This window comes from Centroberyx gerrardi, chromosome 9 (assembly GCF_048128805.1).
Source record: "Centroberyx gerrardi isolate f3 chromosome 9, fCenGer3.hap1.cur.20231027, whole genome shotgun sequence".
NCBI classification, from domain to species: Eukaryota; Metazoa; Chordata; class Actinopteri; order Beryciformes; family Berycidae; genus Centroberyx; species Centroberyx gerrardi.
In genome coordinates this window covers 17,914,764-17,942,193 of record NC_136005.1, presented here as the reverse complement: position 1 = coordinate 17,942,193, position 27,430 = coordinate 17,914,764, and the positions used below count along the sequence as shown (strand labels likewise).

At 41.5% G+C, this 27,430-nt stretch overlaps 4 protein-coding genes across 6 annotated transcripts in view; 3 read left to right on the top strand and 1 right to left on the bottom strand.

Moving 5' to 3' along the window:
- The first annotated feature begins 427 nt into the window (after nt 1-427).
- Nucleotides 428-3,614, top strand: nipa1 (NIPA magnesium transporter 1). Its single transcript, XM_071923463.1, has 5 exons — nt 428-594; nt 750-797; nt 993-1,083; nt 2,280-2,440; nt 2,963-3,614. Exons 1-5 carry the CDS (start codon nt 462-464, stop codon nt 3,469-3,471), a joined length of 942 nt encoding a protein of 313 aa, XP_071779564.1. The 5' UTR covers nt 428-461; the 3' UTR covers nt 3,472-3,614.
- A 1,149-nt stretch (nt 3,615-4,763) lies between these two features.
- nipa2 (NIPA magnesium transporter 2) lies at nt 4,764-8,474 on the top strand. Of its 2 annotated transcripts, none has more exons than XM_071923416.2 (6): nt 4,764-4,893; nt 5,615-5,845; nt 6,311-6,367; nt 6,556-6,646; nt 6,799-6,959; nt 7,293-8,474. In XM_071923416.2, exons 2-6 carry the CDS (start codon nt 5,707-5,709, stop codon nt 7,937-7,939), a joined length of 1,095 nt encoding a protein of 364 aa, XP_071779517.1. In that variant the 5' UTR covers nt 4,764-4,893; nt 5,615-5,706; the 3' UTR covers nt 7,940-8,474. The 2 variants fall into 2 exon arrangements, with proteins under 2 accessions (XP_071779517.1, XP_071779516.1); XM_071923415.2 differs by lacking the exon at nt 4,764-4,893 and adding an exon at nt 5,356-5,515.
- Nucleotides 8,424-27,430, bottom strand: part of cyfip1 (cytoplasmic FMR1 interacting protein 1) — a 31,668-nt gene continuing 12,661 nt past the window's right edge. For both annotated transcript variants that reach the window (XM_071923413.2, XM_071923414.2), the window contains exons 10-31: nt 27,317-27,408; nt 26,293-26,410; nt 25,467-25,589; nt 24,896-25,021; nt 24,618-24,784; nt 23,514-23,661; nt 22,224-22,377; nt 21,939-22,095; nt 20,532-20,628; nt 19,473-19,549; nt 18,812-18,920; nt 18,594-18,713; nt 18,154-18,353; nt 16,862-16,949; nt 12,596-12,739; nt 12,209-12,299; nt 11,047-11,177; nt 10,522-10,594; nt 10,322-10,416; nt 9,941-10,179; nt 9,691-9,838; nt 8,424-9,110 (exon numbers count right to left, since the gene is read on the bottom strand). In XM_071923413.2, coding sequence (XP_071779514.1) covers nt 8,946-9,110; nt 9,691-9,838; nt 9,941-10,179; nt 10,322-10,416; nt 10,522-10,594; nt 11,047-11,177; nt 12,209-12,299; nt 12,596-12,739; nt 16,862-16,949; nt 18,154-18,353; nt 18,594-18,713; nt 18,812-18,920; nt 19,473-19,549; nt 20,532-20,628; nt 21,939-22,095; nt 22,224-22,377; nt 23,514-23,661; nt 24,618-24,784; nt 24,896-25,021; nt 25,467-25,589; nt 26,293-26,410; nt 27,317-27,408 — 2,862 coding nt within the window. In that variant the 3' untranslated portion in view covers nt 8,424-8,945. The remainder of the gene's footprint in view (nt 9,111-9,690; nt 9,839-9,940; nt 10,180-10,321; nt 10,417-10,521; nt 10,595-11,046; nt 11,178-12,208; nt 12,300-12,595; nt 12,740-16,861; nt 16,950-18,153; nt 18,354-18,593; nt 18,714-18,811; nt 18,921-19,472; nt 19,550-20,531; nt 20,629-21,938; nt 22,096-22,223; nt 22,378-23,513; nt 23,662-24,617; nt 24,785-24,895; nt 25,022-25,466; nt 25,590-26,292; nt 26,411-27,316; nt 27,409-27,430) is intronic.
- fndc9 (fibronectin type III domain containing 9) lies at nt 14,999-16,231 on the top strand. The gene has a single exon (XM_071923418.2). The coding sequence runs from the start codon at nt 15,596-15,598 to the stop codon at nt 16,229-16,231; it is 636 nt and encodes a 211-aa protein (XP_071779519.2). The 5' UTR covers nt 14,999-15,595.

Sequence of the window (27,430 nt, the reverse complement as noted above, 5' to 3'; positions counted from 1 at the left end):
TTTTTGCTTGCAGAGCAATGGGTTACAGGATAGATGGTCGAGATTTACACCTCGGCAGCAGGGCGGACAGGCAGGATGACAAGCACTTTGGTACTTGAGATGCTCAATGCTGTCTGCAAATGCAACTACCTCCAGAGTTTATTTAGTCTCCTTCTGTCTGATTGGATGGCTGTGAAATGTCATCATTTGATTGGTTGATCTGTACATGTGGTTTTCTGCTGGCATGCCGGGTTATTAATCTAAATTAATCTGACTATAAATCATACTTAACGGAAAAATATTAAGATGGTAGTGTAGTAGGTAGACTTCAGCGCTAATGCGCTACCATTCAGCATCCTAATGTGAGGAAGAGAGAAATGTTGGGGTGATGTTGCAGTTAACCAGAGAAACTGGGCATGCGCACTCTTACACTTCCTGACTACAAGCCGTTCTGCTTGGCCAAATGATCAACAGCTAAAATAATGGCTTTTGACCTGGGTACAAGTGGTGTTTCGTTACCAACTGCTGGAATAGTGATAGCAGTGATATCAAGTTTCATCAATGGCTCGACATTTGTGCTTCAAAAAAAGGGAATATTACGTGCCCGCGATAGAGGTAAAATGAACATTGATTTTAGTGGATATTACAAACGTGTATTGGCCTATTTTGAAGAACTCACGTAGGAATAGAAGTGTGCAAGCCAGAAAATTATATCATTTAGTTGCTTATTGCCTCGCAGAACCTGCAGAGTTAACTGTTATTCTCCCTAGGTGGCTCCTATCTGAAAGATGTCGTGTGGTGGAGTGGCACACTTTTCAGTAAGTACAGTGCCACCTGTCTACATAGTCTGGATGTGCAGTTCAATTCTAAAGAATAAATCCAAATAATCCTTAATTGGGCTTTTTATGTAATGTCCCTTCATTAAAAAAACATTATTTTAACATGCCGATTTAATGGAGGTGCTATTGTAGCCGAAATGCTTCTGATACACCTATTTTTTTAATCCCTTTAAGTGATTGTTGGCCAGATTTTGAATTTCCTGGCATATAATGCGGCCCCTGCTGTGATAGTGACACCCTTGGGAGCCCTTGGAGTGTTATTTGGGTAAGTCAGAGAATTGGAGTCTTGCATTTTTTCCTAATCATTTACCATGACATTGTGATATGATCATAACAAACATCACAGTGTGTATACAACATCAGAAGCACTTGGGCAATATTTTTGGGTTGCTGTAAATCTATACTGTGTTGACTTTGGGCATATTTACCAATCAACAGGCACATTCCTTTCCCCTGGGCTGTTAAAGGTGGGTGAGCGGGATGCCTGTGCACCCTGGCTTGAATGTTAAAGGTGGAGGGTTGGGAGGCATTTCATTTAGGTTATTAAGTACGCACATCTCTCTTCAGATGTTGGATTAGCCCCCTGGGCAATTCCAGGTTCAACAGTAAATTCTGTTACCTCAGAACCATTACCCCCATCCCAAAGACCCACTCTTAACACTGATCATAGCTATTTACACTGTACTTACACTACTTCTGCTTAGGCCCACACCTAGACCACTACATCACAACAGTTAACATCAATCAGTCAGGCACAACACTAAAATATCATATAGGTAGGTATCCCTGTTGTTTTGAAATATCCTGCTCAGTAGTACTGTATTTCTCCTGTTTAATTAGCCTATTAAACTGTACGAGGAACATTTCTTAGGACAAATGACTGGTAAAGAGATTTGTGTATATCTTGTGTCTATCTTGAAGCTTCTTAGCAGACACTTGATGGTTCGAAGCTTGATACTTCAGGCCCTGTTAATTTGTAGTTATTTACCATGTAGATAAGTATCATCTAGGGTATTCCTTTCTATACTACAGGCATTTAGACCAGAAGGTCCACCAGTCCATGCAGTATATATTTGTATGTTTGACTGGAAGAGAACCTGAAGGGTCACAAGTTTATGGTGCAGACTTATATAAATAATTACAATTTTTGGATGACATAATAAAAAGTATATATTTTTAATACTATTTTAATCTGTCCAAATAGTTTTGCCACCATGTAGGAAAAGTGCTGTAGATCTTTAATCATTCTTCCAGTATGGATGAAAATGCACTTAATGCATGAGGTTAAAGCACATTAAAGTCCTCATTGTCACTGTATCATTTGAAATCCAAAGCGCATTAGAGTGAAGAGCCAAGACATTAAAATGTTTCAGAGTTTCAATATTTTTAGGGCTTATTATTAAGGTATATCCTACTAACTGCTTGGTGTGTCTTGCCAAATGCTTCTTTTGTGTAATGTAGGGCTGTGCTGGCTTCATGGATCCTCGAGGAGCATTTGAATTACCTGGGGAAGCTTGGCTGTGTTTTATGTTGCTGTGGCTCTGTTGTGCTTATCCTTCATGCCCCTAAAGCAGAGGCTGTAACTTCAAGACTGGAGCTGGAAGAGAGGCTGGCAGACCCAGGTGTGACTTTTATAGCCAAGCTTGAATTTTTTTTTTTTTTTCTAATTATATAATGATAAGCATAATTGTCTGTTTGCCAATTCAGGCCCTTATTAAACATACATCCAGCATTTTGTGAGCATATCCATTGTCACTACAGGTTACTATAGGTCACTAAAATGTATTGTTCACTCAGAAAAGTATAATTATAACTGTGTCCTGAGTTATGAGCATGCTGGGTGGAGATGAGCCAAAGGCTGTAAAATTACAACTGGGTCAGCAAAGGGTGACAATAAATATTATTTAATTTTGATATTAGACTTATCGCTAACTAGAAGTAAATAATTTTTCTGAGCTATTGCTTCTGGTTAAGAGTGTATAATGTTCTATATTTTCTGGGGAGAGAATAAGCCATTATTCTTGTAGCTTACTTTTACAGCCTTTTACATACAAAGGTCATACAAAGGATGCAAATGTAATTTAAATGTAATGGCATTATAAGCAAATATCATACTGATAAAAATGTACTTTCTCCTCCTGCAGTGTTTCAAATATATGCCTTACTGGTGGTGCTGCTGCTGATTGTGCTAATTGTATGGATTGCTCCAGCTCACGGCACGTCAAACATCATGGTGTATGTAGCCATATGCTCCCTGCTGGGAAGCTTCACAGTTCCAAGTAGCAAAGGACTTGGCCTGGTGGCACAGGACGCCTTCGGTGGAGAGTCGTCGAGCAGCAGAGCGCTGGCTCTCTTCCTGGGCCTGCTGGGAACTCTGGCTGTCAGCATCCTGATTCAGTTCAGGTTCATCAATAAGGCCTTGGAGTGCTTCAGCTCCAACACGTTTGAAGCCATATACTATGTGACATTCACATGCACCGTGATTCTTGCTTCTGCCCTTCTCTTCAAGGAATGGACTGCACTTACTATAATTGACAGCCTTGCCATGCTGTGTGGTCTAATAACAGTGTTCGTTGGAGTCGCTTTACTCCGCAAGTCCCAGGAGGCCGTGCTTACTTGGAAGCAAGAGGAGGCACGGGAAAAGATAGACTGATGTGCCATAATGCATTTGTCATTAACACAGTGCCTGTGGTGGATTTGTACTGTACTAATTCTGTACTAATTCTGGATTGGATGATCTTGGATGATATCTATATTCATAACTGGTTTCACTTCAAATTGTAATACTTTGCTTTAATTTTAATGCAATGTTTAAAAATAAACTTTAAAAACATTCTCAAACGGGTATTTGCTGGCCCTTCTTTGTTAAAATCATTTCTAAGTGTGTTTTATGGTGTTTTAGAGTCAGGGGCACTTCAATGAATTCTGCCCCCTCCCCAATGCATCTAACACAGTACAGTACTACCTCACCTTCCCTTCAAGGCTTCAGGACCTTTGAAAGTAGTCTCCCTTTCTTCAGCACCAGCAGTGCCCCTGTTTAGCATCACCTACACTTTGACTTATTCAGTGTGCCTGTGAATTATTCAGTGTAATTTTAGAAGCAGTCACTTGAGTGCAGGAGTTGTATTGTTGAGCATCAACAATGACTTGATAGTTTGTGATAAACATAATTGTCTGCAGACCCTTATGAAAGACCAACCCAGCATTTTGTGAGCATATTCATATGTCACTACAGATTAGATATATAGGCCTAGATTTATTGAAGAGTATTTGGATGATTATTTTCTATTGTAAGTTGTTGTTGTTGTTGTTGTTGTTTTTTACATTGATCTGATTATAAGTCAGAATGGGTCAACAGGGAGGTGTAGTGATTAAGGAGACAACCCTCAAATGGAAACTGTGTTGGCAAGCATCCACCCTGATTGAACACTGAATCCCTGCCAGCTGCAGGTGTGCTGCTCTGTACCTGACCCTGACCTCTGACCTCCTGTGGAGATGGGCAAGCAAAAAGAGAATTTTACTATGGGGATAAATCATGTATTTTGTTATTACTAGTGGTATTAAATACAGGCTCTTCAACAGCTGCTTTGAAGCTCCTGATGTTAGCTGGGACATAATGATTTGAAGTTGGTTTGATAAGTGTTTGGGTAGCCTGCTTACATTCAAATATAAATGTAATTAAAAATTTAAAATTAAATCAAACTATAAATGCGTTGCATCTTGTGTTTTCATAATTTATGATGTGTATGTAATCACCCCAATAAAGAGCATAGTAATAAATAGTTGTAACTATCATCTTTCATAGTAGTTCCAGGATGTAAATGCATGTTATCTCCATGGTGATATTAATAATGGACTTCAACCTGCGGAGGGCAGGTACTGATATCTGGTGTCTGCCTGCACATGATAAGAAGAGGAAGAGCCTTGCAGTGCAGCAGTCGTCAAGCGGGGTCGTTGCTGGTGAATGTGAGGAGCACTGTGATGTTGAGCCAATGGGCTAGGAAGCAGGCTAGCTAGTAGCTAACCTCTGGCTGCCACCACCATCTTGTCGGGCAAACCAAGTACCGCTGGACAGGTATTTACAATATGAAGTCTCAAAACTAACAAGCTGTCAATGCTGCCTGCGAATTAGGTACTTTGATTTTGCTCGCTAAGTATGTTCCTCTGACGGCTGGCTAATTAACTTGGCTAGCTAGCCAGCTAGCTGTCGCGCTAACACAAGCTAACGTTAACATGGCTAGGTAGTATACCGGATATAAAGGGCTTTTAAAATAATCCGAATTTAACGCTACAATAGCAATTTACCGCCGTTGCCACTGCTTCTATTAATAGCAGTGTCTAGTACTATGCTAATAGCTGGGTAGCTAACCTTGTTTTAAGGCGACTTGAGCTTTTGCTAGCTTAGTTAACCAACATTACCTAGTGTGCTCAGGTTAACCTGGGTCTGGCTTGTTACTTCCTGAATTGAGTTGAGAATATTGACACGGCAGCTGTGATGCAATTATACAAGGTATTTTTCACTGCAACACCTAGGTAGCTGCTTGGCTAACAATTACTGCAGAAGTGTCTTGAGTCTCTTGGTGGAAGCAGCAGTGCGTGAAACTACATAGATATTGTCTAATGTATTGTTGTTGTGATGGACACTTCCAACACATTAAATCAGGGCTTTACAGATTGTAGTGTCACATGTGGAAACGGTAGGTCATTGCTGTGAAAATTATTTTCTAACCCTGACTGTCTGCCTGTTAAACATCAATTTATAAATGCCTTATTGTCTTCATTTTCTTTACTCTCAGGTATTTGGACTGGCCAGAATTGTTCGTTTGGTCAGCATCTGCAGTGTTTGGTGGTAAATGTGACAGACTATATCAGCACATCCAGCCTCACTATGGGTCAGGACCGGGGGAAGTATGATTTTTACATTGGCCTTGGATTGGCCATCAGCTCCAGCATCTTCATTGGAGGCAGCTTCATCCTCAAGAAGAAAGGGCTTCTGAGGCTGGCAAGGAAGGGATCAATGCGGGCAGGTATTGACTTTAATTTTCTGTGGATCCAAATGCATGTCACAGCTATCCTAACCCTGAAGCAGAAACTCTACTTTGTGGACTTGGCTTGGACACTCCCTGCTGTACTTGTGCAACACTGAAACTCTGCTGAGACCTCATACCAGTGGAGACAGACCATGAACGCAGTTGTTTACACCCTACCTACCTACATTTCTGGCTTGCCCAGTTATTGCATGTGATTGGCCTGTACAGGGCGTGTCTGTCTGAGTCACCAACACTCCATTTCAGCTCACGGGTGCTCACTTTGATTACACCTAGTAATCATTAACTTTACCCCTTTCACCTGACCGTCAGCATGGATCCAGTGAAACTGCCTGACTTGTAGTCAGGATTAGTACATAATCCAGTTGTTGCCTGCATGTAAATGTGGTCATTCATATTAGTGGAATCAAATGTTCTGAATACATGTATTTTTTGCTCTTCCAGGCCAGGGTGGTCATGCATATCTAAAAGAATGGCTATGGTGGGCTGGTTTACTATCAAGTAAGTGATGACACAAGGTTTGAATTAGACACAAGGGGGTTTGCACTCATTAATGGCAAAGCAGTACTGTAACCAGAGAGAATATCTCAAAATGTTTACCTCTGCCTGGGTCTCCATTGTGCTGTTGTGCTATCCTCTCCATTCTTGATTGGCTTGTGGTTAACTTTATCCACTTCATTGTTTTCCAGTGGGGGCTGGGGAAGCAGCCAACTTTGCAGCATATGCCTTTGCTCCTGCTACTCTGGTTACCCCGCTGGGAGCCCTCAGTGTGCTTGTCAGGTACAGATGACTCACTGTATGACATTTCCCTTTGTTTTTCCATGTAACTATAAATTAGGCATTCAAACCTTTTTCAAATGTGTTTTTACTTTATGTCTGGAAATGTATTTGTGATGTAGAGTCACTGTGATTGACAGTAAATGTTGTTGCAGTGCGGTCCTGTCCTCGTACTTCCTGACGGAGCGGTTAAACCTGCATGGAAAGCTTGGCTGCCTGCTCAGTATCCTGGGCTCCACCACCATGGTAATCCACGCCCCCCAAGAGGAAGAGATAAGCAGCCTTGAACACATGGCCAGGAAGCTGGTTGACCCAGGTATAGATCACATCTTGCATAAAAATCTTTCCATTAATATTTCCTTCACCTAGAATTACTTCTTAAGCCACTTATTCAGACCTAAAAGCATTAAATAGATTGAAGTAGCACACAGGGAATTCAGCCTAGCTAGTATTTTTATATTCTTTAGCATCACTGTAATTTGGGGTATTTACCATATTATTCTATACCAATTCATGCCCTTCTCATCAGCATAGTGTCTATTTGACAAGAGCTATGGCTTGATTGAAGACCAGACATTTTCACTTCATGTTCTATTACTTCTAAGTCATGTACAGGCCAAGTTAACCATCCCTCCCCCCTTCTCCCTAGGGTTTTTGGTCTTTGCCACTGTGGTCATCATTGTGGCTCTCATCTTCATATTTGTCGTGGGTCCCCGCCATGGTCAGACCAATATCCTTGTGTACATCACAATCTGCTCAGTAATCGGGGCACTATCAGTGTCCTGTGTGAAAGGACTGGGTATTGCCATCAAGGAAGCCATTGCTGGCAAGTTTGTAGCGGGAAACCCGCTGGCATGGATCCTGCTGCTGGGTCTGGTGGCCTGCGTGAGCACACAGATCAACTACTTGAACAAGGCTCTGGACATATTCAACACCTCCCTTGTGACTCCCATCTACTACGTGTTCTTCACTACATCTGTCCTCACCTGCTCGGCGATCCTCTTCAAAGAGTGGGAGCACATGGGCACAGATGACGTGATCGGTACCCTCAGTGGCTTCCTCACTATCATTGTGGGTATTTTCCTGCTCCACGCATTTAAAGACATTAGCGTCAGCCTGGCCGCTCTTGCCGTGTCCATGAGGAAGGAAGACAGGCCCTTTCCTGCGGCTAATGGAATGGCTTCCCACAGTAGCTATGAACTCCTACATAATGACTCCACTGAGGACATGGACAGAGAATTGGGCTTGCCTTTTGATAGCGTTTCTAGAAGGAACGGTGCGATGACCGCCTCATAGGACCATAAAGGAACTTGTTGCAGCCCCCTACTGACTCAACAACCATGGCATTGGTATAGGCATGGTATATGAAAACCTTAAGACAATCAGCTTTAGGGGGGAAAAGTGACCTGGACGGACCAATCGATTGTACTTAATGTTTTAATTTGCCTTATTTTTCTCAGAATGACTTGATTAGTATAGTATAGTTAGAACTTTATTTCATTCCTGTGTAGCCCTGTAAATATTGAGTTTTTTAAGAAACATTTTGTTATATGTACAAATAACTGCATATACATGCACTGACTTGCTTTCTATAAATCAATAGATAAAATGTTTTAATATATATTCTATACGAGATGAGGTCCTGCTGAATATGGCTATATTTAAAGGACAGTCTCTATGATTTGTGTTCTCGTGATACTTGAAAATAACAATTTTTGTTGGAAGTCACCATGAACTTTTTTGTATCGTTTACATAAAAAGCTCTCGAGATCAACCAACAGATTTGTTACATATTTATTGAATTAAAATGATTAAAACATTTGAAACACAAGGCACAGTGAATAAATGCTTAACATGAGTATGAACTTTGTTACTTCTCAGATTTCCTTTAAAATGTTTAGTTTAGCATGCACATGTTTAACAATATAGAAAATACAATTTACTTTCACCCCCACTTAAAATAGGTTACTGTTCACCATTAACATTCCACCACTGCAAACCCTTAAATATTTCATAAAAGCAATTTCCCCTCCCTGATCTATAGCTTTCTGTAAGTATAAAACACAAAGTAGAGTTTATCCAAAAAAGGGAAAATAGCTATTCATTTTTGATAAGGCACAAGTGAATACAAAAAAAAATCATTCTGACATAAAAATGTGGCCCATCTTCCTCAGGTTTCATGGTCCTTTGCTGCTCAACACCTAAAGTGAAAAAAGGAATATTTCTGGATAGTCTGGGAAAGTTGAATGAGAATATTTGGAAGTCGTTGCTGGTCCGTGATGTGGGCAGTGGATCTAGCACCTCAGTTGCTAGCAAGTGACTGGTGTATAGGAGGCTGGAAGCATCGGACATGTTCCACCGGCATGTTCTCTCCGTCTCCGGACTTCAGGTATTTGTTCAGAATGGCAAAAATCTCATCATTGAGGACTTGGAATTTGCGGATTCTGTCCACCATCTTCTTCAGTGGCTAAAGGAAAGTAGAAAACACATTGATACACTGAGAAACTTATGAATAACATCCTCAACAGAGAGAATGAGATTTGTCTGCTGATCCATGTCTCTCTTTATGTATTTTTTAATCAAAGGCATATTTGATCATATATTTTCCAGGAGAAAGAATGGTGTGATAAGATAAATGTCATTTCCTAAACTGATAATGAAATATTTGATTTACTTTGAGGGAAACAATTTGCAATCCCCAGTTAAATGTAAAAAAAAAGTGTTCAACATTGTGAAGAACTATTGAGCTGTACATAAAATTAAGGCCAAAGTTGAAGTAATTGTGGCATAGTGAGACTGATCATTCCTTATATCTTTGTAATCCATAACTTTTCTCATTACATAATCCTTTACCTACATTATAGTTAGCATGATTACCAAATGTCTTGTTGATTCAAAATAAGACAAAGCAGCAGATTGTGAGAATGTTTTCTTGACAAATATGAATATATAGACAATTATATGACTGGCAAGCCAAAGTCATGCAGTGAATTGCAGTTTGAGAGTTGGATATTATAGTGTTGCTGATCCCCGTCTCTCTAACTCACCACACTCTTGATGACCTCATCCTTGCCGTCATGTTTCTGCACCTTGAGGAGGTGGTAGCTGAAGTCCAGGATGTCGAAGCGTCTCTGTTGTCCCAGAAGGGCAATGATCATGCAGCCTGCCCAGTGAAGGCCATCTCCAAAACACTGCCTGGAAAACAGAAACAGGATGCACGGGCACTTTAATATGTGGCAGTTCAGATCATATTTGGCGAGCCTGTGATACAAACCCAGATGTGTGTATTGCACTCACTCCACTGTGAATTCATGGGCTCCCACGGGGATGCAGTACACAAACTGCATGGCACTCCAGAGGCGGTGGAACTCCACGCACTCGTCCACGTGCATCACGCCATTGCTGGGCAACGGTCCGCGCCAGATGGGGTCGTCCAAGAAGCCTCGCACACGAGTGAGGATGACCTCAAACATGGACAAGCCGCAGCACAGCCTCTCTTTGGTCAGCAGATCCCCCTCGCGAGCAATGGCAATTTGCTGAAAGCAAGAGAGGCAGGACGCATGTTGCACGAGGCTCAATTCAATTCATTCATTCCAATATCCAGTAGATCACCTCACCTCGACATCTTTCACTAACACCATGATGAAAGCTGCCATGGCATTATTGTTATGATCCTACCTGTGGGGTGCCAAGGCGCTCTATCAGTGGAACCAGGTGCAGTGCTGTGTATTTGGCCTCCAAGCGCTTCATCTTGGCATCAAGGCGCTCCCCCTCTGCAGAGACAGGACAAGCACAAAAACTTAACTCAAGTAAAGCAACAACAACAAATGAATAGAGTCTTTGCAGTTGTAAATCTACATGTAGTTTCTTGCATTTACCTTTGACGTGGACTCTGGGAAGAATGTTTTGGAATGGTGCAGCATGCAGCAAATCACAGACTTCCTCCTGGGACTAAGAGGGCAAAAGACAAAACAATGGCATGTCTGAATGTGCATACAGAGGTGTGAGAGCACATTTGACTTGCATCCTGAATAAAACATCAGAGCTAATTCCCTTAGTAAGAACACATCTGTCATAGTTTGTATTAGTATTAGTATTAGACTGGAGTACAACCTTTTTTTTTTTTTTTTTACAGTATATGGGTACAACCAGTCTGTGGTTGTGCCATGGCTGTGATATCAGTCTTTGACTGAAGATGGCACTGATAAACTATAAAATTAACTTCAGTATTTTATACATGATGACTGAGTAACATAACAGTAACTTGTACACTTTTAACTTCTACAATTCACTGAAATTAAAGTTCCACAGCAATGCAGACACCAGAGCTTGTTACATTGATGCTGTTATTTGTTAGAACGATCTACATGTAGTATCTGAACAAGGTGGTGCTGAGGCCGTACCAGGCTCTGCTCGCTCAGCAGACAGAAGAGCATGGCGTTGCCCACTTCCCTCAGGTTCTGGAAGCACACGGTCTTGAGCTCAGCGTACTCCACAATGTCCTTCAGCTGGTGGTGAAAGAACTCCAGGATACCTAAACAGGAAGGAGATTGAAGCCCATTTATCACCTTTCTATCTCATCTTCCAACTTATTCAATATCTGTCACATATATAAATAGCTCTCGCACCTAGCGCAGCAGTAGGTATACTCTACACAGTAATATGTGCATGTTGCCACTTGCCAGCCATTTTCACCGCTGATGTGGCAGCACCACTAATCATAGATCTCAAACATACACTCAAGTGCCTGTAAAACCAGGCTACTCGGAGTGTGATTGATAGCATGGTCCTCATGCATTTTTCCCTTCATAAGTGCATATGAGAAAACAACATGAGATGAATCTAACATGTTGTACTAGTTGATGGAGAATTGATGCCACATGGTCTTATCTGTAGCAATTGTCCACACAGGGCTTAATTTTAGTAACAGCATGCCCAGATCTCCCCATATTTGAAAGCTCCAGACAGAGCTTTCAATTTGCATCCCTCTATGGTAGCACAGCTTGTTTTTTTTAACTGGCAGATTACCTCCTGATTCACAGCATCCGACGGCCACTTTCTTTAGTGGCCTATTTCTTTCTCAGCTGTAATCTGCCTGGTTGTTGTACAAGGCGATTATTTATGAATTAAAGATTAACGTTGGATAAGAGATGAAAATTAATAATAATAATATTTGTGTGTAATAATAATGTCATAGTCAAAGGCAAATCAAATCATGAGCTCAAATTGATCATTTTACTGCAGTTAGCAGAGACTGAGGGAAAACACATTTTGGGTCGAATGAGATTAAAATAGATTAATGGCAACATTCTCTTAGGAAACTGTAATTATGGCTGAACATTTATAAAAAAAATTATACAAGTTATGGTTTTAGAAAAGAGGTTTAATCAGTATAAGATACATTTTATTTGGTCAATTTTAACCTTGAACACACCCGTTTTGTGCCAGAATTTTCTCTTCTGCATATTTAAAAAAAATCATATTAGTGCATCATGGTTCTTGCACTGGGCCAACTGACCATTACACAGATCTTCCAATATGTAATGACTCCACATCTTCACCTACCTGGGGAGCCATACTCGTGGCGGGGAAGTCGGCAGATCTTCGGCATCACCTCCATCAGGGTCTTCACATACTGCATTATGGTGCCCTGGAGCTGTGCAACAGAAGAAGAGGTCTGAAAATTAACCTGCAGTTAACATTGTTATATCAACATCATCAGTGGAAAGCTAAAGGGGAAAAAGATGAGGAACGGAACTTAACTACAAACTAACTCCATTATGAACTACATCAGTCTCATTCATTGCTAACAGAGAAAGCAGTCCATTTTAACCTCTCCTCCCAATGACTTTCTCTATTCCGCAGCAGCACAAAGTTCTTGCTCTCCTCCTGAAATGATGCAGCCCGCCCCTCCACCCACCCACCGTCCCTGAAGCCCACCGCCCTCCTCACCAAGCTTTTGACGACCTTCAGCAGCTCCTCCATCACCACAGCGATGCCCTGATAGCCCAGCAGCCTGCACATGGCCTTGATGTGTGGGGGGCCCAGGAAGTTCCTGTAGAAGCCAAATATGCTGCTGTACGCCAGGTTCAAGGCCTACAGGCACAGGGAGACAGTGAACACAAGAGACGTTATTCTTAGATTGAACTTAATCACTTGAGTAAACCTTGTATATGTCTGTCATCCGTAATGCGTCAAGGGGCGGGGATGAGCATCTGAAAGAAAAACTAGGGGAATGATCGTCTACTGGAAAAACTGATTATTTTTTCTATTAAAGCAGGTGCTCAATAGTATGTTCTAGTCTCCATCATGATTACAGCGGATGGTTTCTCAAGGGGAGCAATGAATTCAGCTCCTGTGGGTGAATAGTAGTAAGGCTGAGTCACTAAAAATATTAACATCCAAAGGGCGAAACCACCTTTTACGTTTGGGAAATTAAATGAAAAACATCAAACATGGGGAGCAGAACAGAAAGAAATATCAGAGCAGTCAGTTTACAATGACCTTTTTAATAATTTACAAATAATTAATAAGCCGTATGAATTTGGAAATCAAACACCGTTTCGACAAAGCGCATCATAGTTATTTTCCAATATTCACTTTCCACTGCAGGAGATCACAGGTCCCTCCCTCCCCTCCCTTCCCTCACAGTTGAGAGTTGAAGCTGCTGCTGCTATAATCCAGCCGTGCTCCCACTAGTGTGGCAGTAGCGTAGGAGACAAGGACAAAGCGATCCCCGGTTCACTCTTCTGACATCGAAAGCCTACACAGCAGCAGTTGTTGACGGAGAACTTAATACCATGACGGTGGGACAGATGCGAACATGACCGAGGGGTAGCAGAACCACGGGACACTCTGGACCGATACCCCAGGCAAAAAAAGACTGGCATGTTCAACGCCTTCTGTCAGTGTTTTCCTGGTAAGTCTTCCTCTTATCATGCTTTCACTGGACTGACACTAATGAATGACTCAACATGTCTCACTATCATAGAGACAAGCACCTTTGGTTGCTATAGGTTACATCTGCTGCAACAGAAAAAATGTCAAAGGAATTTTTCCCTGTGAAAAAATAGTATCATCTCCACACTGACCTGTTGTACTTAAGTCAGATGTGAGCTCATTCACTGGGAAGGACTTTAACTTTGAATGATAAAGGAAATAAATCTAAAATTGACATACAACGTATTCTTCTTGTGACTTTACCTTTTACTGAATCAGAAAATATAAGTGCTTTGAATACAGGACAAAACTCAGTTTAGTAGTTTTCATGAAGGCTGTGTTTCAAAAGCCTGTTCAAAAATATGGAGCAGTGAGTAAAACTGACAGATTGCCATCTATGTGCTTTGACTCACACCGACTGCATCGTTTCAAATGGGAGGAGGCAAAGTGAATCCTGACAGTTACTTATTTCAGGCTGTATCTTGCTTGGTACTACCAAATGAAATGAATTAAAATAACCTTGACAATCAAAGCTTTTAAGAATTATGCTTTTCAGACTCAAAACCTTCTTCGTCATTTAGTTTCCATTTTAAGCAATTCCGACACGTGAAAGGCTGCTATTGCCATCACAGTCAAAGATGCTGACATCAGTTTTAGGCCAATAGCATGCCATTAGTTCTATAAGAGAATACACAAAATGTATCTAAAATTGTGGATGATGTTAATGAGGTTACATATCCAGGGCAGGAATTTTTCTTGTAAATAGTCTATGTATATATAAACACCTGTATTACGGATCCATGATATCAGTACTACTATCCATCATCAAAGTAGATTGGTAAGTCAATTTTGATAGAATTCTGATAACCCTGAAAGAAGCTTGAATTCATGTAGTTTCATTGATAAAATAGCGTTTGATCATCAAACAGGAAGTCTGGCAATTGAGTTCTGTTAAGTGGTTTGAAAAACTTTGTAGAGAAAAGGGATTATGGGACAAAAAGAAAAAAAAAAAGAGTGTGTTTTAAGTGGAAAAAGTTCTCAAAAGAAATAAATAAAAGAATTCCTCATACTTCAATAATAGATGTAGGCTCATAAAAAGTCAGCCAGTTTAAACTACTTCAGTTGCAGCTGTACTGTATTGAATGCGTGGCTCTGGAGATAATGCAGGTGTAATAGTGCTGTAACTGGGGACAGAAGGGTCAGTTACGTCTCTCAAACAGTGGTTTTAGCTGCTGCTCTGGGAGCTTTGGCAGACCTTGACCTGTCCTGTCACAGGTACGCTGAAGGCCCAGATCAGCCTGATCGGCTTGAGTACAAATAGTTTTGCATTATGTAATTTGCTGAACATCTGTATGTTTGCTTACCCCCCCTCCCACCACCGCATTTTGTTCCAGATAATCCTTTACACAATGCTTATTATTCTCTGATACGTATTGTTCCTCCCTTTATCTGTTTTGCATGATGTGGGTGTGCAAGGTGGGATAGGTGGGCATGTTGTTTCTCATTATGTTTAACGCCATGTTCTATGAGTGTGAGGTACGGAGGGGAAGCATTGTTTTATTGAGTCTTCTTTTATATTAGATTTTGGCATAGCAGAGTCAGGATTGAGATATTTTTTTATTGTATGCCAAAATAACAGAAACTTGGGGGAAAAAGTGCTGCAATCAAAGCAATCAAAACATTCTGTAATCAACCCAGACAAACACCAACCCAACACCAAACCTGCCATCTTAAAGTTGATTTAATAAACACTTGTGACTGGTGGAGGCTCAACATAAACCCCTAGATGGAATAAAGCACAAAAAAGCAATTGTCACAACAGAAAATTATGGCCATCTGAATTTCTTTCACTGAATTTCTTACTCTCACTTTTTCTGTTCTCTTTTTAAGCCCAGTTTTACTTCCTGAACTCACAAAAAGACTACAATAACTGAGGAAATAATTCCACTCACATCAGCACAGCTGCAGACGCCGACGAGCAGACAGAGTAAAACAAGACCACAGAGAGTCGTCATGGTTATCACCGTCTACAACATCTCCACCACCTCAGCCAGGGTGAGCTGGCCCTCGTCCCCCGGCTGCCTGGACACCTTCTACAGCGTCATGTACGACCCCAACTGGAACAGCCTGCTGATGGGCTACAAGCGCAAGAGCTTCATGCACGAGGAACGCATCCCCGTCAGTCAGACCAGCACGCACCTGGCCAACCTGCTGCCCCAGACCGCCTACTTCCTGTGCGTGACGTGCCAGGCGGCCAATCCGGCCAGGGACCAGTGCCAGGTGTTCAGCACTCTGAGCGAGAGCAGCGAGGGTCACGACAGGGCGGGCTGGGAGCTGGCCATGGGCGTCTGGATGACCAGCTGCATCTTACTCCTGGTCATCGCTGGCATCCTGCTGTGGGGATGTCTCCACACCATCTGCTCCATCCCCGGTCAGAGCGCCGAAGGCTGCGGCGTGGCCACCGCTCTCGCCCACCCGGACGTCTCTGGCTCCGGACGCCACCACGCTCCCGGCGGCGGCAGCGACGACGCCAAGCAGGCCGCGGTCATACAAAACCCCCTCCTCTCAGCCCAGACCACCGGCCACGTAATTACCCAGGACCATGAGCTGAGGACGCTCGCTAAGCTGTCTGGCAGCGAGCCAGTGTGAGGCAACTGGATTGAGGTCAGCACAGCATTGTTCTGCCTGGACAGAATTGTCAACGAGTATTTTTATCTACTGCTGAAATCCTATTTGTGTTTGGGAGAAATAAAAAAAATGTGTTTTTGCAGGAAATCTTACTGCAACAGTTTGAAGCGCTCTATGATAAATGTCTGTTTTGCTCTTGAAATACTTGAAAAATAGAAAAATGATTTATTCTGTCTAGTTCAATTTGTTCAATGGAATGTAAATGTTTTGTAAATAACCAGAGGCTCAGAAAGGACTTTTTGATTTCACAATATTATGATACAAATGTCGGTTTTGCCCACGACCATCATCAATCCTTGTTTTTAAAGATTTCACACACTGTTTCCCGTAATGACAGTTTTCCGCTTTTTAGATGTATAGATGTTTACTCCTAACATGCAGTGAATGTTTGGCGACAACACATGTGACTCTAGAGCGGTCACACACTGGCAGTGAAGCCATGCAGACCAATTGTCAGAAATGAATAAAAATCCTTCAGTCATGGAATACAATAAAATAAAGTTCAAGAACAAATATGTCTTGCGCTGTCAAACATATGGACGAGTGTACTATGCTTTCTCTGTGGGTAATGATAAAGAAAAGTCTACAGACCTTTGACCCATACAAATACTGGGGCTGTGCGTTGGGCGGCTTGTCCCTCTGGAACTCCTGAGAGAAGGGCAGGACGGTGCGCACAAACCTGAACACACAGATGGAGATCCTTTAATCGTGTATTGCTACTAATGTCATCATGAGTAATGGCTGAAATTAGCCATGATGCAACATCAAGATATAACGCAAATTAATTGGAGATAGTGAGAGGCTTTTAAAGCAGTTAAGACCAAAAAAATTATCATATGGGTTACCGCTCCCACTCCTGCTGGAAATATCCCTGCAGCAGTATTGTGTTTGAGCAATGAAACTGCTATATGCTTAAAAATACAACTGAGTTTATGGCATACATAAAAGATGGCCAAACCAAATATAAAACATCAAACATTTGTGTGTCTTATACAACAGATAAACCGCCTCCCTTTCATCCACAGATCATAAGCTTTCTCCTCTGCTAGATCCCTTGTATGTGAAGTACAGCAGTCTGGTGCATTCAGAGATCTGACCCCCAATGTATCCCAATAGATTATACATCTAACAGGGAGCTTTATTAGCTCCTCTTCCACTGTGTGCCAAACCTGACATTTGAACTTTGTTCCAGGGTTCCAGCTCTTTTTCCACTGTGCTACCAAGTCCCAAAGAGGAATTATTCAGGAAGTCAGTCTCCTCTTGGCCACCTCTAAATGACCAGGGCCAAAACTGTATGCCATGCTTTAGTTATTGTTTCTATTAGATCACCCAAATGCTAACATTAAGGGCAGACAAGGGTTTTCAACTATGCAAGTCGGTATTAAGTTAGCTACTAGCGAGCTATTTTTATGCATATACATTTCTATAGTAAGTCTGGCTGAAGATTTAAGTCTAAGTCTATGCCTATCTTTATGCAACTGCCACTGGTTCTTATACACCAAAGAGTATAAAAAAAATAGATGTAAAGGAAAAGTGGACAGTCACTTTTCATTTTCATTCTCACTGAGTTAAGCTGATCCTAAGCAGGTAATTTATAAGCTGAAAACTGCCAATACCCTGTTTGCCAGCATGTGAATTCATGATTAACAAAACTGCCATCTGACCATTAATCATGATCGCAGCATGCTAGCTAGGACTCATGTTTTGAGAAATAATCTCCTTTAATCAAATGTTGGCATTAGAATTTATTAGCCAAGTAATTAACTACCAGTGCATTCAAACTCCACAGTTAGTACAATCAGACAATTAACACAGCTAGAGGCGGAGTGTTAAGTTAGCTGATTCCTGGAAAGTGACTCAGACAGTGAACCAGACTAACCCACCTGTTGGTGGAGCCATTGTAGCAGTAGTTGGGCAAGAAGTCATAGTTGAGCTCCCAGAAGACATGGAGCGTTATCCTGCCGTAGGGGGCCGACACGTTGTGGTTGGCTTCGCGGAACATGGCGTCCATGCTGTCCAGAGTCAGGAACTTACTGAGGAGCTTGTGGGTCATGCGGTTGATATCCAGAAGGCCTTCCAGTTCCTGGAACCGGACAGTGGAAATGATCAAGAATTGTACACAAACACACTGTTCCCACTCTCACATCTATCCAAGGACAGATTTAAGTCAATAAAAAATCTCACAAAAAAACAACAACAAAACAACCCTCACATGACTGCACCCAGAAACACACACATACAGATGGCAAACACAAACACTCACCAGAGATATAAAAGATGTTATTTACTGAGATAATAAGGAAAAATCTGAAAATGTACATACCATGATTGAGGTGAGGTCCTCACTCTCAAAGCGATTGATGGCCAGCTCCAGAGACTTGTAGAGTGCAGCCGACACCCTCTGAGTGATGAGCCTGTTCAGATCAATGGAGCGGCCCAGGAGCTGAGGTTCACAATCAGTTAGATCAGTTAGACAGGCAGACGCAGCATGAATTCCTAACGAGGAGGGCTCATACAGGTGAGGAAGCATGACTGGAATACCTGGACATGGCGTTGCTTCAGCAGAGTCTCGTAGCGGTTGGAGGCGGGCCACGGGATGTTGGCCCCTTGGTTCTTGCAGTCGGCTCTCAATCGTTTGTCAAGGAGCAGACTGAGGGAATCGAAGCAAGAGAGAAGAATCCAGTTCCTTTACAGATTCTTTCCATAACATTATGCATCATCATTTTCTTCCAATTCCTCGTGACATAGATGTGCATTTCATCATCCAGCAGCCACAATAATACTAATAACTTGAGCTGCCTAATGTCCCGCCATGATCACCATGATGTATTAAACATAACCAGTTACGCAAATTAGGTAATTGATTAAGCTAATTAATGCATTCATTAGCAAATATTTCTATGTCAACATACTTGTCTTGGGCCGTATTAATATGAACTCTATATCTCAAAGCTTTAAGGAGTTTTAGTAGTTTCAAGAAAATCAGTTTTTCCTCAATATGCAAATTTAAGTAGCAAGGTGCTTCAAAGTCTAACCAGATCAGTGTCAGTATGACATTTCTATCATGTACTGTCTTTGAGCTATTGTGTTCACAAGAATGTGTCTAGAGGCACAGACATACAGACGCAACCATGACAACATAATGTCCTGCATACCATGTACCTTTGTAGCAGGACCTGTAATGTGACAATATTGTACCTACCTTCCTGCTAGGATCTTGTAGTAGGCAAATATCTGATCAGCCAGCTTGTACACAAACTGATCAAAGCACAAGTTCACCTGGAACAACAACAGAATATGGTTCAATGCTACTGCATGGTTAAGAATACACCCTTTTCATTCTGTAATAACCATTTCCACAGTGCAAGCCAACCGCTGCATGACTTATTATTCAGTATTGTACACACCGTCACGTTTCGAGAAGGATAAAAATTCAAGGACTTGTTTTTCTTATACGACAAGAACATGTTACAGCCGAGCTACACTGCTCCCATCATGTGTCCTTTCTATTCACTTTATTCTGTGAATGGGACAAATATTGAGATGAAAGAGACCCCACACACTGCTTTTGCAGTATAACACCGGGTGAATGTATTCCACTTTCTTTCTTTCTGGGATGAATAAAACACAAATGTTTGATTTTAAAGTGGTAGCTCAATAATGAAGAGTAAAGACTTCTTTATTGGATTTGGTGATTTGACTGATGCAAAATAAATGACATGTCAAACTGCTCTCGACCTACACGTTTTTATTTCTATTTTCAGCAACGGGGAAAAAAGTTGACATGCACCATTTTCTTAAGTGCAGACATGGGGTTTTATTTTCTCAGAGTTGAAAGCCGTCATGCCTCGTCTCCTGTTTGCTAACCTGTAATTGCACACGATGAGATGAATAACAAATGACTTGATTTTCAAAGTTGAGACGTATTAGGCTGCATCGACTCTAAAAGTGCAAAAATAAACCTTTCAGCTGGAGATCTCTGGCCAACGTAGATTATCCAGCTATTTGTATTTTTAATAAAGATAAAAATATCCAGGTCACCAGGCTGTCGACACAGTGCATTTAGAGACAAAGTTTCTGGTAACTAGGTTAGTTAAGTGTTGTATAATCTGTTATATAACTTCAAAAATGCATTGAAATAATATTACACACAATGGATGGGCAACAGTGGATAGCACGGAAAATGGAGAAAAATAATTTGTGAAATAGAGCAAGAAATGCCACAGACTTCCAGTACATACCCAGTATTTAAAATTATTACCTCAGCCTCTATTTCATCGTAGAGGAACTGCTTTTTGAATTTGGTCAAGGCGTAGTGTGCGCTGTCGTTGTACAAGTCCAGGGGGTACAGCACATACCTGGAAAGATATTAGAGCAACAAATCTTTTATTACAAAATGTATTCATTTGGACTGAAGAATGAGACATTGGTTCCTATTCTGAGGAGCATTAGACTATACATTTATTTAACAATATGAATGCAGGCTGAGGTGGGAATATGGCGACTTGCTAAAAATGAGGGAGGCCTCCATTTTCGGTAGTAGTGCAAATTTAGTGGGATTACAAAAAAAGCAGTCATCTCTCTTTTGCTAGAGACTTAATATAAAAGGAATGTATAATTTTATAAAAAAAAGTAAGGTAAAACCACCATTATAAACCTCTGACCGGCTAAGTGTGATGTGTGCTATACTGATACTCTTTTCAGTCCTTTTAGACAGGGTAGGCAAAATGTGACAAGCAGGTCGAGGTGAGTTTAATTCAGTCAATGCATATATGTGGATCTCCATCAAAGTAAAAATGGATAGAGATGATAAGAACAAAGCAAGCTCAACCTATGTAAGGTTTGCTATCTACTAACATGGTCATGAATGACGAGTGGACTGAATAATAAATAATTTACAGAGTGTGAATGTGTTACTGTTCCCATATACAGTAAGCTCCATAAACATCTGGACAGCAACCCGGTATTAGATCATTTGGTTCCACACTATTATTACTTCAGATGTTAAATATGTATGAGGTTCAGTTTATGATTCATGCCAGTTTATGTACTTAACAGTTTATGTAAAACCTGCCTCAAATCATCATGATCCTGCAGCAAAGCTTTAAAAACAGACCTGAGAAACTTTTACTTTTTAGGTATTTCTAATTATTATTATTATTCCCACAGAGTCCAATTTGAAAATTAGTAGGACGAAAACAGCCTTTGAGGTTGTTTAATGCCTCTGGCAACTCATGCCACTACAGGCTGCAGTTGGACCGCAGGATCAAATAGCAGCTAGGAGAGTCTTTCACTGCTCGATGAACGCCTCGTGTAGATTTATTAGTGAAGAGACGAAGTATGAGCAGCCTTCCAGAGAGACGAATAAACACCCAAAATGTCTGGATGCCTAAAATATACTTTGCTGCTTACACCTTTAGAGTGGAAATCCACAGCTCTATTTTCAAACTGAGCAGTGACGCATATTTTTCCAGAAACATCAAATTGTCACCGTTTTGTCATTTGTTTTTGTCAGAGATTGTTGAAATTTACTAGGGGAGAGTAGTTGAGGAAATGTATAAAATGTGAAAGAGGGATGAGATTGTTGCTGAAATGTGGAGAAAGATGCAGAGTCATGGGAGCACCTTATCAGTCCCTAGTGCCAAAAGAGAAAATATGTGATCCTCACTCCATCATGGAAGCTTCCTTGGTCTCGAGGATGTGGTCGGTGAGGATCCAGGGCATGGACATCTCAATGGGGAACTGGATCCTACGGCCCATAGTCAGCTCCAGGAAGAACTCCCTGAACCACAGCTGAGACAGGTCACAACACTGCTGCAAGGTCTCTGCATGGAAGAAGGGGATAGAAACAAGTTTTACCACAGATCTCCATCCGACAGCAGATATAAAAAGGAGCCAACGGGTGTCTCAGGAGCTGCAGAGTCCAACAGAGTTTGTTTTTTGTTTTTCTTACCACTGAAGTTCAGCAGATGGGTGTAGAAGAAAGACTCGCGGTGAAACTTCTCAATATCCAGGATGGTGGGGCCTTCCAGGCTGCTGCGCAGGGTTTTCTTGGAGCCGCTCTTGTCAGCAATGAGAGACTCCAGCATAGTCCTTACCATGTAGAGCTGAATATAAAAAGAGAAGCAGCAGAGGGCAAAGCCATCACAGATGATTGATTACACAAAAAAGTCAAGCAAATAAGGCAGTAGAGTTCTTATTAGTGTCAGTACCCGAGAGATTTCACTTGTTACATAACCTGCAAACATCACTGATCTACGGTAATCTCATTACAGGTGGGTGGCCTCCAGGTTGGATAAAAGCTCCACTCTCTGTTTTGGTTCCTACATTTCAAAGAATATCTCATTAAAAGGCTGCACCAAACATCTACCTGGACATTTCCTAGGGATTTTAAACGTTTCCTTGTCAAGTTTTGGTTCTTCAAGAATGGCATAAATGCATCAAGTGGGAGGTTGTGGTACATTTCCCTTTTGATTATCACACAAAAAATAAGCGTGGGTTCACCTCAGAGGGAAAATATCTTGTACACATATTTTATTTTCCATCACCTCTGTTGTTTACCACTCAAAATACAGGGGTCGGAGAACTGTGTTGATTCAGAGTAGATAAACACAGATGGTGATTGTGTTGCTGGGTTTTATAGTCCTGCACCTGGAACAAGGATTTGTTCTTAGAACTGAGGACTAAGCTGATAAAGCGGAGTGGTTTATGTGACATAAGAGATGCTACTGCAAGATGACAATATGTGTGATATACAACGTAAAGGCACAGATGATTATCATTCAGCTCTGATTGTGATAAAATCACTCAAGGGCACACACAGTAGGACTTATTAATAGTCATTCTGAAATGAACTGATGTGAATAGAAGTAGTAAGGAGAGAATAATAGAGAATACAGAATGAGCTGAATTATGGTTTATGTAGCAGAGCAGCCCCAGTCTGAAGTATTGTGAGTGTATATTATCTCTCTTAGCTAGAGCTGATTCACCTTCCTATGTTGAAGATCTGGGTTCAGATCTGATAGCTAAAGGGGCCCCGTCCTTTGAGACCTAACTGGGCGAGGGCAGCACAGTAGCACTGCCTGAAGCTTTAGGAGCCTAATTAGTGGAAATTGGTAGCTGCCTGGATCACAATAAGTAAAACCTGAGCATAAATCCGCTCTGCTGCACTGATGATTGGTGGGTGGTGTGGGATAGGATAATTAAAGGAATGGTAAAGCAGCGTGGGGTAGGGTTGTGAGACCTGTGTGCTGGACGGCCCCACAGCTCGGCGGGGAACCTTGATATCAAAGCCACCCTTGGGATCTTTCTCTCCGCGGAGGGCGGGGTCGTTGTGCGGCTCCCGACCGGTCTCCCAGTCGCAGATTGTCTTTCGGATGGCCTGGAGGACGCTGCAACGACAAGACAATTCAAACCCTGCAATGACTACTTTTTCCCAACCGGGGTAGCGGAGTCCCAAAATACCCACTTTGTCATCACAGTGCATTTCTGGGTAACCATAGGCTGGGAGGTTTGCGTTTGGAAGAGCACAAATAGTTAAAACACACTGCCACTGTCGCATACAGATTCCCTTGTGGATTATGAATGTGCGAAGACAACACAGAAAATATTGCTTCTTCTGATACATTTTGCTGGAGGGCCTTAGCAGCTCAGCAGGGTGCCATCTATTATACAATACAGAGATTTCTGAGGGAGCCAGTAGCACAGCAGTTTGCTGCACAACGGCTTTCTGGGGAATTGCAGAAAAACAAGTTTACCAACCAAACTAAAGGAAGTGTATTTTGATGCTCATTTTTCATTATATAACATCAAATGAATTGACTTTTTCCACTAAATATTATGAAGACAACAACAACAATATTTATATTACCGGTATACAAGTACAGATTCTGCACAGTACCACGGCGCATTTGCGGTAATGACATAAAGATCTATAGATTCTTTGACTCCCCTGTTGATCAGTTGCCTTAATTTTTCAAAGGAGAATACAGTAACGTTAGGCTACTTGGCTTGCTAGTTAACAGAAGCAACAGAAGCGTTAGCAAACCTAGTCAATAGCATATTACATACATGCACAGAAGCATTGCTTATACAATGGGATTTATTGTAAAATGCCAAATCGCATCCTTACAAACATAAAAAGATTTAGCTATATGTTGCCATATTTCACTGTATGGCAGCAACACATGAAAACTAATAGATGAAGAACCCAAAGGTACGTTTACAGGAGTGACACGTTACACTCCACCAAAATTTTGCAGATAAATCAGAGTCTAAATATCCACTCTTGTGTGACAATGACTAATTGGAATAATTTGGCTCCTTCTGACTGAGCTGTGGTCCGTACCTCTGGATGACATTCTTCTTCTTCTTGATGGCCTGGCGCAGCGGGTCGCGCAGGGTGACCTGAGCAAAGTCCTGCAGGGCCGAGTAGATGGTGTGGCGGATGGCGTGATTGAACACACTCTCCATGCGTCCCATCAGCACCTGCAAGCCCTTTATCATGGCCATCACCTGCCAGAAGCACAACATTCAGTCAGTGACAAGACAGCTAGCACTTAAAAAACAAAAGTGATTATCTGACAGCATAATAACATGTTGACAAGTCTATGAGAGACAGGTGACCTCCACAAGGGCAAACTTCTCCTCGCTGGTGTAGTTGTATCTGGTGGCTCTCTCATACTCCTCAGCATTGTCAGGACACTCCTTGTTGGAGTACTTGTCTGTTGGATGCACCAGCTTCCAGGAGTACTGTAGGGGAAAGTGACCATTTATCAATACACAGGATATGATGTTAATATCCCTTGTGCCATAATCCAAGGTGAGCATTCCTATAGAGGCCCAATTCAGAGTTTAACAGAATGATATACTACCATACCAATGAGGACCATAGAAAACATCAGCATTTTTCTTGCAAGTCTGCGCAGTGGCAACAAAGAATTTACACAAGAAATAAATACTGATGTCATCGATCCCGTTTTATGCAAGGAAAATTATCTTTTATAAATGAAGTCTTTTGTATAAACTCTATCCTTTAAATAGAAAATCATCATCACAGGATATTGTTTATTTTCCTCCTCAATTATCAATGCAAGTATGAAACCCCAAAAAATCGTTTGGCTCTTCTTTGTATGCTTTACTGTGTATACTTGTGCCCGATGATGCCCTGTGACAGTCAAAATTTCGCCTCCCTCACCACTTCCATGACGTGCGCGCTCCACTGGGAGAGCAGCTGCATGCCCTGCAGGGCCAGGTCAAACAGCTTCCTGTACTCAGAGTCCGTCTTCTGGCTCTCCTGCCGCCCGGATCCAGTCACCACCTACATGGACAGAGAGGACCACACTCCTGAGCTCTCCTTCATTATTTAACAGACTGCTTACTCTCTATTGACAGCCAACTCCAAAACACACACAAACACTTAATGCCCACTCCATAGAAGCCACAGACTTACTGATAGTATAGTAAAGCAAGAAGGGAATGCAACACTGCAAGACAGTCAGAGCATATCAATCAGATGACAATTTAGGGAAAATTGCTAAGTGTAGGAATGGCAAAATTATTAAGTGCCTCGACGAAACCCCAATTTCATAGAGTGCAAAAATCTCAGAAGAGAAAATTGCTACATAGAGGATGGGATCAGTCAAATTAATTTCCCATCGAACACGTTTCTGCTTTCAGTGCATCAGTAATTCTGATCACAGCCCCAGAATTAAATTTCCATCTAAATCGCATTGAATTCTGACCTCTGAAAATCCACTGCGGCAAGACATCTGCTGAAAAGCTGATTATATCACCGCTGGGAATTCAACTATCCCTCACATAAGAGACAGCCCTCAAGGCTGAGTTATATAGGAGATTGACAAAACAGACCATTTGGGTTTAAATACGCTCATATGTTCAGAGGATTCGGAGGGCAAGACCTAAGCACAAGGGTCAAGGTATTCATTCATTCAAATTATTTTAACACCTCATGTAACCTGGAAGTGTCACACATTCTCAACCATATGGAATTGCATACTGACCTCACTGTTGCTATAGCGAGCGAGCTCAGAGATGAAACGCATGTGATCCTCCCTGATCTGAATCATTTGCTCACAGATATTGTACTGGGGGCTGCTGGATGTAGACGTGCAAGACCACCTAGGGGGCAGAGAGGAATAAGGGGAAGTATTCATGTTAACCAACAGAGTAAAGAAATATCCAGGCAGATTCAAGGAATAAAAACAGTCCATGGATTCATTGGAGAAGAAAATGGAGCAAGATACAGTATGACGTTTAGAGACAGTTAACCACTGAAATTATAGAACATGATGGACATTTAGTCTACAGTAGATTGTTTCCAAGTGAGTGTGTAACCTTAAATAGCTTGAAATGTTTGTTTACCTTGAATCTTTCTTTTCTATTTTTAAAAATCAACAAGTCTTAATAGATTATGTGTAAATACAACTGACTACTCAAGAACACTTTGTTAAATACTATGTTTCAGCTGTGAAAGCAAGTCATGGAATTGAATGTAATCTAATTATTTCAAAAGGGGCCTCCAGCCATCCTATTTACTCTGGGGGAAATTATTTTGAGGTTGCAATTACATCACCTAAATCTAAGTGGTTGGCAAGTGACAAAATCAGGATTTTATGTTTGAAGGTGTGTGTTGTTGGCATTTAACAACTATCCAAACTGAAAGGTCCTTAAATATCCACTTAAACCTTCACAACAGCAAATCAATGGTTGATGGGCCACTGAAATTGTGGTAACAATTGGGAAATTGATTTCATAATATTAGACCTTAGGTGGCATGAGGTTCATGAAACAAGGAAGCCGGAAAACAACCCAGTGCTTGAAGCAATAAAAACTGAATTTCTTACCACACTACACACTACAACTCCACTCGCTCATGCTCATTTTCCATACTTGCCAAACTTTACATTAAGCCGACATTAATAATAGTTGAAAAAGCACCATTTTTACTTGACAATCCATTTAATCTTTCAATGCCCCCAGCTCAGAGAACCGTCCCCACCAAATCAATGGGCATTTTCCTCTCACCTGGATTTGTTCTCTTCGAAGTGAGCGCTGGTCTTGATGTACCTGGACAGCTCAATCTGCATGTCACCAAACAGAGGAACCACCTGGAGTTGCTGTGAAACATGGGGATGTTTA